The sequence below is a fragment of the Colius striatus genome, chromosome 3 (genome assembly GCF_028858725.1).
Source record: "Colius striatus isolate bColStr4 chromosome 3, bColStr4.1.hap1, whole genome shotgun sequence".
NCBI classification, from domain to species: domain Eukaryota; kingdom Metazoa; phylum Chordata; class Aves; order Coliiformes; family Coliidae; genus Colius; species Colius striatus.
Genome location: NC_084761.1, coordinates 93,733,678 through 93,748,779, shown reverse-complemented (window position 1 = coordinate 93,748,779; position 15,102 = coordinate 93,733,678). Strand labels below are relative to the sequence as shown.

At 42.8% G+C, this 15,102-nt stretch overlaps 1 protein-coding gene across 3 annotated transcripts in view; it reads left to right on the top strand.

The window, feature by feature from the left end:
- The first annotated feature begins 41 nt into the window (after positions 1 to 41).
- Positions 42 to 15,102, top strand: part of POLR1A (RNA polymerase I subunit A) — a 36,100-nt gene continuing 21,039 nt past the window's right edge. The window contains exons 1-17 of one of the 3 annotated variants that reach the window (XM_061992116.1): positions 172 to 234; positions 917 to 1,727; positions 1,931 to 2,135; positions 3,794 to 3,943; positions 4,038 to 4,145; positions 4,996 to 5,081; positions 5,191 to 5,300; positions 6,783 to 6,869; positions 7,490 to 7,592; positions 8,054 to 8,213; positions 9,373 to 9,546; positions 9,675 to 9,797; positions 10,586 to 10,813; positions 12,519 to 12,773; positions 13,106 to 13,297; positions 14,056 to 14,199; positions 14,607 to 14,790. In XM_061992116.1, the coding sequence (XP_061848100.1) occupies positions 1,977 to 2,135; positions 3,794 to 3,943; positions 4,038 to 4,145; positions 4,996 to 5,081; positions 5,191 to 5,300; positions 6,783 to 6,869; positions 7,490 to 7,592; positions 8,054 to 8,213; positions 9,373 to 9,546; positions 9,675 to 9,797; positions 10,586 to 10,813; positions 12,519 to 12,773; positions 13,106 to 13,297; positions 14,056 to 14,199; positions 14,607 to 14,790 (2,263 nt within the window). In that variant the 5' untranslated portion in view covers positions 172 to 234; positions 917 to 1,727; positions 1,931 to 1,976. The other 2 variants (XM_061992114.1, XM_061992115.1) reach the window with 2 other exon arrangements.

Genomic DNA, 15,102 nt, shown 5'->3' with positions numbered 1-15,102 from the left:
GCGGCGGCGTGGGGGGGAGGCTGTTCCTCCGGCGCGGTGGTACCGCCCGGCTCCGCCCGCGCCTCGTTGCCGGGACCGCGTGGTGGTTCCCGTGGCGCGGCGGCTTCGGCCGCGCGGAGGAGCGAGGCGTCCGCCGGAGGAGGCTCAGTCGCTCACCATGAGGCCGCCGAAGGTGGTGCCATGGCGGCGGCTGGTTGGGGTCTCCTTCGGGATGTACACGGCCGAGGAGATCAGGTAAGGATGTGGGTTGGCCTCCTCCCCTGCCTTGGGGGTGCTGGTGAGGACTACGACTCCCGGCGTGCCCCGCGCCGGAGCGCCGGCAGGTCTCTGCAGGCTGTGAGCGCGGCGCCTGCTGAGACATGTAGTCTGGGGCCTCACCAGCCACTGCCATGGCCGCAACGGAGAACCCTGCGGGGTTGAGGGGCTGCTGGACTCTCTGTGGGCCTCCCAGCAACATTGCCTGGCATGGGGCCGCCACAGGTCTTGAAGGACTGGGGAAAGGCGGGAGGGGAGAAATCCTTGTGCGGAACTGAGGGAAGGGGTCAGTGAGGCGGCGGCCGCGATCCTCTCCGGAGAGCCCCTCGCTGGCGGCGAACCCAGGGGGAGTGTGGCCGGTTGCATGTGATACCAGGAGCAGGTATAAACTCCCTTTGTGAAGGTGAAGGCTGCACTTGAGGGAGTGTGGTGGCTTCACAGAATCTTAAAGGCCGGAAGGGACCTCGAAAGCTCATCCAGTGCAACCCCCCTGCCAGAGCAGGACCGCCTAGAGTAGGTCACACAGCAACTCATCCAGCTGGGTTTGGAATGTTTCCAGAGAAGGAGACTCCACAAACCATCTGGACAGCCTGTTCCAGGGCTCCCCGACCTCAACAGAGAAGTTTTTCCTTGTGTTTCTTTAGAACCTCTTCTGTTCCAGCTTGTACCTGTTGCCCTTTGTCCTATCATTGGCCATCACTGAGAACATCCTGGCTCCATCCTCCTGACACATGCCCATTACTATTGGTAAACATTAATGAGGTCACTCCTCAGTCTCCTCCAAGCTCAAGAGCCCCAGCTCCATCAGCCTTTCATCAGAAGGAAGATGCTCCGCTCCCTTCATCATCTTTGTGGCCCTGCACTGAACTCTCCAGCAGCTTCTGGAACTGAGGGGCCCAGAACTGGACACAATATTCCAGATGTGGTCTCAGGAGGGCAAAGTAGAGGGGGAGGAGAACCTCTCTCAATCTACTGCCCACAGCCCTTCTAATACACCCCAGGCTGCCATTGGCCTTCCTGGCCACGAGGGCACATTGCTGGCTCATGCTCACCCTGCTGTCCATCAAGAACCCCAGATCCCTTTTCCCCTACACTACTCTTTAAGAGTTCATTCCCCAACCTGTACTGGTACCTGGGGTTCTTCTTTCCCAGATGCAAGACTCTACACTTGTCCTGGTTGAATTTCATTAGATTTCTCTCTGCCCAATTCTCCAGCCTGTCCAGGTCTGTTTGAATGGCAGCACAGCCTTCTGGTGTGTCAGCCACTCCCCCCAGTTTAGTATTGTCAGCAAACTTGCTGACAGTACCCTCTATTCCCTCATAAAGATCATTAATGTATAGATTGAACATTACTGGTTCCCCTCACCGCTGCCTGGAGAAGCACTGAACTTGTTCCCTGGCAGACACACCCCAAGAAACCTGCCCTGGGATCTCGTCTGGAGTATCCATCAAGGAGAGAAATACTTGCTATGGTATGAATGATTGTACTTGGACAATGAAATCAATGAGACAGAAATTCCCATTGCCTACACAAAGTTCCCTTGAAAGGGTGTTTTCATCCATTAAAGAAAATCATACAGGTACTAAACATCAACACTAGTTGTACTATTTGAGTGCATATCATGTGGGGTTTTTTTTTCTGCCAGTGATTTTTATTCTTTTGTTTCAACCTCAGGAAATTGAGTGTAAAACGCATAACAAATCCTCAGTATTTGGATAACATGGGGAACCCAGCCACCAATGGGCTATATGACTTGGCTTTGGGACCACCAGACTCCAGAGAAGTGTGTGCAACTTGCATGCAGAACTTCAGCAACTGCCCTGGTCATTTTGGCCATATAGAGCTGCCTCTGACTGTCTACAACCCTCTGTTTTTTGATGTATGTATGCTTAATTATTGTCTTGCTGGCGAAATGGGTGATGTTACTCCAGCTGTCATATAGTCTGTAGTCCTTGAAAAGGGTAAAGGTGCTAAAATCTGTTTTCCAAGTTGAAGTGTCATAACAGCAAATGTAGTAGAAAAAGTTTGTTGTGTCATGATAGTTCAATGCAAATAGATTCCTTAGGCTTTTGCAGAATATGCACTTTATTGTAATCATTATTTTACTCCATATTGATGAACAAGAGAGGCAGAATGTTGATCACTAAGCTGTATGACTGACTGTAGGGTCTGATGCCTTAATTAAATGGCACACTAGAAATTATTACTTGTTTCCTTTAAAAGGCTACTACAAGCTTACATGAACAGCTACCTACTTTTATCCCAGAATCTCAAGTGCTTCCTCAACAGTCAGGGTTTGGTTTTACCCCAGTAACCCATCCAGTAATATGCTGAGTGACATGTGCTAAGTAAATGGAAGAATGTGGCATTGTAAGTTTGATGGCAGCAGAGCTGAAAAATGCTAAGCTGTGTAAAATCCATCAGGCTTTGATAAAAACTTAAAAAGCTGCTGTCAAGAAGATTTCTTGCATCTGGAAGGTGCTTCTCATAGCTTGACAGCTGTTGCATTTACATGGTGTGAAGGATACCTAATGTAGAGCAGAGATTTGACTTGCTGTGCCTCTTCTGGGACAGATCTTAAAAGCTTGTTTTGAAAGCTACTGGTGGTGGTGAAACTGCACATTTCTCCCAAGTGCTTTATGTGGGTGTCTTTTCAAAGGGTTATTTTTTTAAATATGTAAGGATTTCTGGGTTTAAAAGCAGGATTTGCCTTATTTTGGTCTTCTGAAAGTTAGATGCATAATCTTGATTGTACTTTTTAGCTCTTTCTGGAGTCTGAGGAATGAGGCTGTTTGTAGAGGTAGACTCATCTAGCCATATCACAGCAACTTGAGCTGGAATGAATTTCTCTCCTGAGGTACTGATCTCCCCAGTAACAGTAGCTGGCTCCTGCATAAGCTATTAATTGAGATCAAAAGCTTCACTTTCAGATGGCTCAAGTTAGATGAGGTCCATCCCACTTCTAATCTTGTGCCAGCTTTGAAGTAAAATACTTGTGTTTGACCAAGGAATAAAGTCATGCAGCAGTAATTCCTCTCCTTCAGGCCACTGGTGCTATGTGCAGCTTGGGTGAGTTGTGTGCAGAGCTATGCTGAATAATAAAAGCTAGTGATATTTGCTGAAGCTTGAGGAGAATATGGCTGCATGAAGAATCTTGAGGGACACTGATAGTACTTGTGAGCAGAACGTTTCATTGTGGTGGTGGGAGTTTTGGGTGTCACATTGACCTTCATGGGACAAGCTGTTAGAAGTCACAGTGCTGTGTAAGAGCAGCCTTGGGCCCAGAGTTGCTGTAGGCAGGACAGGCTTTCCCTGTGTCAGTTATGTAGATGGTCTACAGGTAGTTTGTCTACAGATCATGCTTTGCATATGAGTTTTGGTTGAAAGAAGTCCAATTCTACATGATTAAATTGAGCAATTGGTCTAATTTCTCAACTATAGTAGCACGTTCTTCAAGTTCAAACAAATCTATCCACTTGCTTACTGTGCAGGCCAGTAAATCTACCAGAATAACTTTTTTTCCCATTTTCTTTCCAGAAATTATACCTCTTAATTCGAGGTTCTTGTTTAAACTGTCACATGCTGACCTGTACTCGAGCTGTGGTTCACTTACTGCTAAGTCAGCTGAAGGTTCTGGAGAAGGGATTGCTTCATGCTGTCCATGATCTTGAAGTCATTCTGAATAAGGCAAGTACTGTGTATTTCTCCCTTCCTTTTGAGTTGATGGTCCTGTAACTATAGAGCTATCCCCATTTCTTTTTGGTTTGTTTGTTTCTTTTAGTTTTTAGAGCAATGTGCTGATGCAACAGGTTCAGAAATTGAAGAAGAGTTAGATCACCACGTTCAGGAAATATTACAGAGTTACCAAATGAGTGATCAGTGTTCAAATGTAAGTACAACTGGGGCTTCTGGGATCTGAGGTTTTGTCTTCTAGAAGAGTAGTGTTCAGGGGAAAGCCTATCTTAGACTGTGCAGACTCTAGATTTTGTCCTGAGGGCTTTCTGGGTGAAAATGAAACTTAAAAAGATTCAGTATAAGGTTTCTGTGTAGGAAAATGTTTTGATGGTGTAAATACCATACAAAATGATCTGATGCTGCTGTCAGTACATTACCTGTGGATATTGATACTTCTCTGTATGATGCTCCAGCTGTTTGGAACTGCAGAACAATTTTGGAGAGGTCATGCATCCAGCAGATTTGCAGAATTATTTGCAGAGAATTGTTGGAAAGAGTTAAGGAATTGAATTCTCATTTCTATTTAAATGCAGTTTTAATGTACTTTATTAGTCATTTAAATGTTAGATATTTAAAGGCCTAACATCTTAGAGCATATTTCTTTCTAAGCCAAGTTTAATTCCTTAATCACTAACCTTAAGCATTTTGAAGTCCCCCATTCATGAGCAACCAGGAGTTTTTTATCAATCTTCTGCCTTCAGGAGTCATCAGTGTAGAAAAGCTTTAAAATTCATCACAGATTTGAAAAATAAAGACTACTTATGAAAGAAAACCCCTTTAAAAAGGAGAGTGGTGAGCAGTGAGGGGTGTTTCCAGGAAAGATGATGGAAGAACACTAGGGCTCTATCAATACAGGGATGTGGGGACATTGATACTAATAATGTTTGTGTTGATAGTTAAGGTTAATTGTTTAATGAATTCTGCATATCAAATGTTTGAATTGATTTTTTCACTATTTGCATTATTTTTAAGAGTGGGGTTTGTTTGTTTGTTTTCTTTATCAGGTCAAAAATGTGTGTGAGTGTAGAAATAAACTAATAGCACAGTTCTGGAAAGCACATATGAATTCAAAGAAGTGCCCAAACTGCAAGTAAGTTCAACTACATGAGGAATTCAATAGCTGGTGTAAAGTTAAATATTGTGAGCATTTGTATTAACTTTCATCTGCTTTTCTTGTATTTCTTTTTCTTTCCTTTAAGATCTAGGAGATCACTAGTGAGGAAAGAACATAACAGCAAGCTGACAGTAACCTACCCTTCTACAGTGTACCATAAGTCAGGAGAGGAAGGCATTCTGAATGAGCCAGCAGGTAAAACATTTGTCTTCTACTCAAATATGCTTGCATATTTTCCTGTATTTAAGTTGCACAGATTCCTAGCAGTGACTATGAACTTGTGACTCATTTATTAAATGAAATAAAGCAGTAAGCTCAGCAATAGCTGGGCTTCATTAAATGTCTCTGTGAGCCTTGTGTGCTTTTGCAGCTTCAAGTATCTGTATGCAAGGAAAAGAAGTACAAAAGCACGATCTATGTTGACTATCATGTTAACATTTCATTTTAGTGGGTGGATGATTTTCTGCCAGATTCTTAAAATAGAGAAATTAAGTAAAGAAAATTAACTAGGAGGAAGATGGCTAACTTGACTTGAGAAAGAAAATCAGGTAATCCTAACTCTTATGGGAGAATTCCCATTTAAAGATGAAAAGCAAGTAGATGACACTTTCCAGCCTTAATTAACCTAGGGCTTGAATCACTTGAAACTTCATCTTTTCCTCATGTATCCTTGATCTTCCCCCTGTCAGTGTTCAAAGAACAAAGTGGCAAGACCACTTGATTACTTTTGTTAGAGTGAGGTATTACGTCTGAAATGGGATGGGCTGTGATACCTTCTGTGTCATGGTTGCTTATTGTATTGAATCTTGGCTTGAGTGCTTTTAACCTTGGCATTGATGCATTTGTGTTTGAGGATTGGGAAGGTTTTCTATGTGAAGGAATGGGGAATTCAGTGTGGAAAGATCTGGATTTCTGGACCTTAGCCAAAAGAGGAGGGAACTTCATCTGAGGTCATGGGAAAATCGCTCTTAGTTGAGCTATGTACTCTGGCTTCCCTGGGACATGAGGGGCTGGCCTGCAAGAGAAGTGGGAATTGAGTCCCAAAATCTCTGGCTTTTCTCCTCTTTTTTTTTAAAAAAAATAGCCATCTTTCTGCTTTTCAGTAGCAAAACCAGGTGTTTTCCTTCCTCACCAAGATACAGCTGGCCCAGACTCTCAATTATAATATAGACAGATTGCTGACACTTGCCGTTGTCTCATCCACTTGGGTATTTCACTGGAACCTTCATCTCACTGGTAATGCTTCAATCCCACTTTGGTGTTCCCCAGCTGCAGGTTAACTCTTGATTTGTGTTTTGTTCAGTGGATGAGATCATTTGAAGGAGTCCAGCTCACCATTAATCAAATGAAGTGTATACCTTAGATGTTGAGTTTTGTTTCAGTTATTCATATTGATATCTATTACTCACAGAAATGGCTTTTTTTTTCCATGCTGGGAAGACTCTTACTTTAGTTACTTTCATATCCCCAAAGCAAATGTATTAGTGATTCTTTAATGTAGTTGTCAGCCAGTATAGCTTGTGTGTGTTTCCAGTCTGAGCTGGATGCATTTCATCATTGTAAGCAAAAAATAGCCTTTCAAAGTAACTTCTTGTGATCCTTTTAAATGGAAATAATTAACAGGTAGTATGTGCTTAATTATTTACATTATTAGCTTTATTTTGTGGTTTTTTTCAGCTATTGATGAAAGCCAGTTAGGGAAGAGAGGATACCTCACACCCATGACTGCCAAGGAATACATCCTGGCTCTGTGGAAGAATGAAGGTAATGGTTGTTAAGTCAATTAGTGGACCAAGTCTGCAGATGTTCCCTTATGAACACCTTGGCAAATCTTTGCCTTTAGGGCTCCTGGCTGCAAGATAGCTTTTGTGGCAGGAAGAGTGGTAGCTAGTGAAAGCAGAGAGCTGAGTTCAGTGAATAGTTTGATCAGCTGTTCTCACATTGTGGCTCCCTACAAATCACAACTGCTATTTCACACAGTTTGGTGTTTGTGTGATGCTGCACCAAATAGTCCCCACAGTTACATCGGTTAAAGACTGAGAATGTATTTAGCAGCCTCTTCTTTTGTGTCTTCTGTACTCTATCTGCAGTTGCCAGGGAAAACCAAAGCAGTTTTGTGTATCACTCACTGCTAGTAGCTGGAAACCAGCTGCAGTTTTGCTTTTTCCTTTCGCTAGACTCTGTATTTCTGCTCAGAGATGTTTCTAAGAAGACACATATGTGACTAAAAAGAACAATGGCAATTCTTTCTAAACTATGCCTAAATGGTTTTTGTTTTAAACAGCCTTGATAATGTTGCTTTGACTTGATTGACTAATTGCATCTGGGGCTTCCCAAACAAGGGCAGTGATAATGAGGTTGTCTTTTCTCTTGGGTTGTCTTAGGTTTCTTTTTGCGTTATCTCTTCCCTGGGATGGATCTTCATGAGAGTTCAGGATTCAGTCCAGACTTGTTTTTTTTAGATCTACTTGTGGTTCCACCTTCAAAGTAAGATTTCCCTCCCAAAAAGCTTTTGTAGAAATCCTGGGGTTTAGGAGGTAGTTTCTGCAGGAGTCAGAGATGCAAACACCTATGGTGCAGGCACTGCTCTGCTCAAGGGTCAGCACAGTGGTAAGAAAACCTCACAGCAGTATCTGATGATAAGTTTTGTTACAACTTGAAGTGAATATGTTTAAAGGACTAAATACTAACTATGAAGAAAGGTAGTTTTGTGTTAGTATGATAAATGATCACAGGATATTCCACCTGTGTAGTAGTGGTAACATTTCTTGTTAGGGAATCATTCCTCTTTTATCACTGTCCCAGTATAATAAATTAACTCTTAAATGCTCAGTGTTAGTTTGCAATGATTCTTTTTAATGCATTGAAGACTTGGCTTAGAATGTTGGAGGTTTATCCTGCTGCTTTTGGTTGCTTTAATCTTCTGAAGTGATGTTGATGTACTGTAGGTATCGTCCCGTGAATCGTGTTGGAGACCGGCTGTTTACGAATGGCCAGACTGTGAACTTACAGGCTGTCATGAAAGATGCCCAAATGATCAGAAAGCTCTTGGTTTTCATGGCAAAAGAACAGTGTCAGCCCATAAAAATCACTGAAGAAATCCAAACAGTAAGAATTACTGGTTATCTCACTCTTTGCTTTTTGGATATGTGGGTTGAATTCAGGTAGGCTGCTGTTTAAACTGTTCCAGGAGCAGCTTTTTCCTGAGCTGTTGAAGTGTGTGCCTTTGGAGATGTTCTCCACAGCTTGGTTTTAATGTTGTTATCTTCAGTTTTTTCCACTCCTTTCCCCTCACCCACCTAATACAAAAACATTTTACCCAGATTCCTTTAGTCTTGGGTTTTTTTCTACTAGATTTACTGTATGTGAGACATTGTGGGCTCCCATTAGTGGAGAATGAAATGTGTACAGCACAAACAGTTTGCATCTCATCGAGTGAAAAATGATGGAGCAGGGAAAAAAGCCACTTTATCTTTTAATCCTAGTGGAGCCACTTGTAATTGTGGTTATTTTTGATCATTAATGTCTGAACAGAATCAAAACCTTCACACCTAACATTAAGTAGTAACAATGGTTGTTTGCTACCAACCAGTTCAGGTGGTAATAGTGTGATAATTAATGATGTATATTGATGATGTATATCACCATGCCTCTTCTCATGGTGGCTCAGGAATTGTATCATTGAGGGTTCTTTGATACTCGGCTTAGTTTCAGCTCCACTTGTTTTACATCTGAATTTACATTTGCTTTACATCTTTGTTTACATTTTGGGACCGTTTTTAGCTACTCAGGATTTAGCCACTAGGTGGAGATAGCTTCTCAACTTGAGGTGGCAAGGTAGTGCTTTCAGCTGTGACTGCTATACCGACTGTGAAAACAAAGTGATGTAGGTGATAAAAGCTCTTGGACTTACATTATTTTTGTCAAAAAAAAAGTAGGACTTTCTGGTAACACAGTGATTCATAGCAGAGACTGGCTAAGTCGTGACATGTAATTTGGAAAGAGGAATGTTACCAAGAGATAACTGATTAGCAATTGTCTTTTAAAACCATACTGCTGTATGTGGCTGTGATGTTTGGAGATCTCCCATGCAGGTCAGTTTCTAAAGCCTGACAGCAGACCTGAGGCACGTGGTTGTCATAATTTGAGTGTTAATTTTACATTGCTACTGGGTTTTTTTGGTTTGTTTCCCTTTTTTGGATGTGGATGTTTAAGTAAATAAGAGCACTATACCTGGTATACAAGTTTCTAACTTCTGTTTCTGTAGGAGACAGGAGAGAATAATGAGCCTCTGGACCGTTCTGTCCTGACAATGATTCCAGGACAGAGCCTTGCAGATAAGCTGTACAACGCTTGGATTCGTCTTCAGAGCCACGTCAACATCGTGTTTGACAGTGACATGGACAAACTAGCGACAGAAAAGTACCCCGGTATTCGGCAGGTGGGTGGCAGGCAGGATGGGAAGAGACCTTGTGTGTCACAGGCAGTTAAAACAAGAGAAGTTGATGGAATAAGAAGTGAAACAATTGCATGCTCTGAGGTTTTAATCTTTGTCTTTTCTGTTCCAAGCTGCTGGAGAAGAAGGAGGGGCTGTTCCGCAAGCACATGATGGGCAAGCGCGTGGATTTCGCTGCTCGCTCGGTCATTTGCCCCGACATGTACATTGGTACCAATGAGATTGGCATTCCTATGGTAAGAAGAATTAAAGGAGTGTTTCTTTTTTTGGTGCAGCTGGGGGTTGAACTACACTGTAAGGTTTTCAGCTGCATAGCAAGCAGTTGAAAATGTAGAGATTTTCTGACTCATCTGGACACTTTCCTCCCCAGTGTGTGATATCTGTGTGTTACTGCTGTGTGTTAGTAAAGGAGGAGCACTGAAGAGCAGGGAATTCTTAACTTTACACTCAACACCACATCTGGGAAGGACAATAAAAAGAGAGCTGTAGTTGTTTCCTGAGATTATGTATTGGTTGCAGACTTGATAAGTAGATCCTGTTTATTGTGTGATCTTTGTACAGAGTGTTTTGTAAGAGCTATGGCAGCCTTTAAGGAAAGGCTGTAATGATTTCACCAAGTTTCATTCATGCTTAATGATTTTTAACCACACAGAGATGACAGAAAGCCTGAGTTTGAGCTTTTCATTGTATGATCTTTTCTGCTTGCCTGGCTGTGAACAGTGGACCTGGTGATAATGCACTTTGTGCCCATTTGTTTGCAGGATCTGAAATCATGGGGTTTTCTTAATTGCTAATTGAGTTTCCCTCTTCTACTGCAGTAGAAAAACATAGAAAGGAAATAGTTTCCCTTCTTATGGTAGAGGATTTTAAACCAGGAATGTATTTCTTTGGCATGTTGGTAAATGGAGGAGGAGATGCATATGAGTTAACACGTGACACTGTTTTCTAAGTGACTTAGAACTGCTTTGAGCCAAAGTTGAACAACTTATTACTTCTCACCTCTTTTTTTCCCACCTGTCTCTAGGTATTTGCTACCAAACTGACTTATCCTCAGCCAGTCACTCCTTGGAATGTCAAAGAGCTGAGACAGGCTGTCATAAATGGCCCACAGGTTCACCCTGGGGCCTCCATGGTCATCAATGAGGACGGCTCCCGGACGGTGCTGAGCGCAAACAGCCTGACCCAGAGAGAGGCCATAGCTAAGCAGCTCCTCACTCCTTCCTCAGGCGCTCCCCAGTCAGGACTGAAGATTGTGAGTGTTTCAGAGGGCTTGTGGGAGCCCTCCTGGGGGTGGGTTTTTAAAGTAATTGTGCTACTCTCCTTGCTGATGATTCCAGTGGGCCTGCTCATAAAGGCTCCTGAAGCACGGTTATCTTGTCTTGTAGTAGGTGGCTGAGGAAAAACCAGGGGCATGGAGGAAGAAGGGCTTGATACTTTTTCAAATTGTAAACCCCATTTTTACTCCTGAGTTTTACTCTTCACTCAGTGTGCAGTGTGTGGCATCCATCTTGCCAAGATGAGGAGTAGCCTTCCTTTTGCAGCTGACTGTTCTTGGAAAGCCTTATGGAAGATACAATTTAATGGCAGATGAGTTTTACACCTTTATGTAGTTCTGCCTCCTCCTTCTTCTCAGCAAATTCTACCTTTTGTCCCCTCTCCTTTTAAAATCTTAAATAGGTTCTGTATTTGGATCAGTTTATTGATTATAGTTCTGATGGCTGAGTTGGGGATAGTTGTAGAGTAGGTACAACACAGGCAGTTTGTGTGATGTGTCTTCCAGTCATACACGAGTATGTACCAAGTAGAGTCCTCTGTTCTAGGCCAGTTGTGCTGGTAGTGGCACTGACCATGGGAGGACTGGGCTGTGTTTTAGCTCTGCTGTAACCCAGGCTCCATCTTCCCATGATTATCTTGTTTTACAGCTGACAAAAGAAACAGCCATGCTGAAGGTTTTCAAAACCTACCTTGACATGTTCCTGTGTGACCTGATCTAGGTGACCCTGCTTTAGCAGGGAATTGGACTTGATGATCTCTAAAGGTCCCTTCCAATTCCCACCATTCTATGATTCTGTTATTCTGAAGCTTGGTGCTTGTAACAGTTGTTTTGCTGGAGCTGCTGGAGGGTTTGAGTTCTCTGTGCTCCAACTTAGCCTTTGAGACTTCTTGCTAACTCATACCTCTGTCCCTTGTAGGAGTTACAAGCTTCTTATTTAGCTGCTAGGGCAAAAATCTTGGTGGTGAATAGTCCTTTCACAGTGTCTGTTATGTATACCCTTGTCTCTTAACAGGTGTGGCAGAAATTTAGTATTTAAGACTTGAGTATTTCTGTGGTGTGAGCTCTCTCAGAACCTATCCCAGAGGTAGACATAACAGTGTTTAGACTGTACAAGCTGCTTACCATGCTCTTGTTGATGATCACTTAAATGGCTCCATGGGTGTTACTCACAGAGAAATTAAAATTAGGCTGTTTGAGAGACTGTTCTAGATAAGAATCAAACCTGAAACTATAACTCAAATATCCATGGTCTCTGCTTCAGCTTCTGGGTCACATTGTTACCTCATTGAGGGACATCCAGTGCTGGGGGTGTGGTGACACATGTCAGTGATTCAGCCCAGTAGGTTTGTGACTAAATAGTTTATTTTCTCATTTACAAGTGGCATAGTCTTCTTTTTCAGTTTTTAATCCTTATATTGCCAAGGGAGAGAAGTGAAATTAGTAGAGCGTGGCGTGCGTGGTGTGGTCACTGTGGTTTGTGGGAGTTAATGGAGGATATGCAGCTTTAGAGTGTGGTTTGCTGGAGAGCAGAAGGGCGTTCAGGGGCAAGTCGTCTCCGTTCTCTTCTGCACAAATGGTAACACTAGAAAGAAAATGTTTGGAACGTGTGTATATTTTAAGATTCAATCTTTTCAGAGACATGGAAATGCCTTCTAGGCAGCAAGCCTCAATTCTCTTGCAGGTGTGTCGACACATTAAAAATGGAGACGTGCTGCTGCTGAACCGCCAGCCCACCCTGCACAGACCCTCCATCCAGGCTCACCGCGCACGCATCCTGCCCGGAGAGAAAGTGCTCAGGCTTCACTATGCCAACTGCAAAGCTTACAATGCTGATTTTGATGGGGATGAAATGAATGCCCATTTTCCCCAGAGTGAGCTGGGCAGAGCAGAAGCCTACACCTTAGCCTGTACTGATGAACAGTATCTGGTTCCAAAGGTAAGTAAAACTGGCCGATAGTTTTATTCCTGTGCAGAATCACTTGGTTTTGATTTGTCTCATGATAAATTGCAGGGAGATTTTTCTTTTTTAACTTATTCCTGGTTTCTGTCTCCTCTTGTGGTTTTCTTTGTCTGAAGAAGGCCCAGCACATCCAGATAACCTCATTCCTTATGTCAGTGTCCAGAGGAGATACAATAGAGTCGTGCTGTGGTGGCTAGTTGTTTACAAATGACTTTTAGTGCTTTTATCCCTCTGGAATGATTTGGGGAGCAGCTAGCACATCATTTATTATGCCCTGCACCCATTTTATTTTCTTCTTATATCTTTAGGATGGGAAGCCACTTCCTGGCTTGATCCAGGATCACATGATTTCTGGTGTCAGCATGACGCTCCGGGGCTGCTTTTTCACCAGGGAGCAGTATATGGAGCTTGTGTACAGAGGACTAACAGACAAAAAAGGAAGGATCAAAATATTTCCTCCTGCCATTATGAAACCACAACGATTATGGACAGGAAAGCAGGTAGTTTATAATTTATTGGGTTCAAGAATGCTGGTGGTTCCAAAGTAAGCAGAATGCTAATGTTAAAACCAGTGTTGCTGAAAAGTCAGATCCCATCATCTCATCAACATCACATAGACCTCTGTGTGTGTTACTGAGCCATAAGAGTCGTCTTTCATTTGAAATAATGTTGGAATGGTGCTTTCACTTGCTGCTGAACAGTACTGCAGAGAGAGGTATAATGCTGCAGTTTACAGGCATGAGAGCAGAGCAGGATATGCCAGTCAGTTCTTGTAAATCTCTCAACTTCAAGGCTGTAGGTAAATATTCTGATGTTTGACTTTTTGATTGAGATCGTCATTAGGTTAATATAGTATCTGGGAAGCCCAAGTGAGTGCTTCATTTTCTACTATTTGAGAGAGTTTAACAGTCAGTCTAGGAATTATGTCTCATAGCAGAGCAAGGGAAATTCCCCTCCACTTTTTCCTGTGAGACTTAACAGACAACTCTTTAAAGATTGGTTCATATCTAATTATCAAAAAAATCTTGGGTGCCACAGCTTTCTGAATAATTATGTGTCTCAGCTCATGGACCTTTCAAAGGCTGGAGCAGCAAGAAGTCTTGTAGACTTCAGATTTCTGAGCATTTGAGGCTTTACTGTCAGTGGAGAAAAAACATGCCTATAGGATGTTGCTTTTCTCCTCCATGCCAAATTCTTTCTGTTGAGAAGGGAATATAGGAAACAAATAGTTCCTGTCACTCTTCCTGCTTTTTTCTAGGTTGTTTCTACATTGTTAATAAACATCATTCCAGAAAACCACATTCCACTGAATCTGACTGGGAAAGCTAAGATCAGTGGCAGGGCCTGGGTAAAGGGGCCTACAAACAGATGTCCAAGTCTTGATTCAATGTGTGAATCTCAGGTATGCTGGGGCAGCAGCTCTGGACTGGAGGTTGGGCTGGGCTGTGTTGTAATAAGGTTGTCTGTGGAGTAGAGGAACAGGAAGGGGAGTGGGTGGATGACAGCTCAAAACAGATATTCAGCAACAGTTACTGCCAGAAGGTGGTGATTAGAGGATGGGCCTGGGGAGTCAGGGAAAACTTCTCATCTTGACTGATAGAGATTCCATCTGGCTTTGTTAGACACATCAAACAGATGGTGTTAGAAGTTTTGTTTCTGTTGTAAATTCTGGAAGGGTGGCTAACCTGATCCTGTTCACCAAGATGTGGGTTTCAAAGCTTGTTTTTATGTAGATTACACAGAAAAAGCTGTAGAGATAAAAAAGCTGAACACTTCTGTTTTCCTGAATAGCTGCATTTTCTTTTTCAGGTTATTATTAGAAATGGGGAATTGCTATGTGGAGTCTTGGACAAAGCTCACTTTGGCAGCTCTGCCTATGGCCTGGTTCACTGTTGCTATGAAATCTATGGGGGTAAAACCAGTGGGAAGGTGCTGACATGTCTAGGACGCCTCTTTACTGCCTACCTGCAGCTGTACAGGGGATTTACAATGGGTGAGTAACACAAGGACTAATTCACCAGTGCCATGGTGCAGCACCTCCTGAGATATAAACCAGGCATTGGTGTGGACATCAGTACATGCTAAGAATTCTGTAAATCAAACTTGGCAAGACTCTGCTTAATTGGGATAGCTGTTTGCCACTCTTCTTGTTTTTTGTTCTGGTTGGGGCATAGCTGGCTGTCTGAGCATAAAGAGAAAGTTTAACCTTGGGTATGTCTCTCTTCTGTCAAAGTGTAGGCAGTCTAAATGTGTTGTGTTGAAGCATTGTTTGGATCCAAACCTCCTGTGAGTCTTGGTTGGTTTT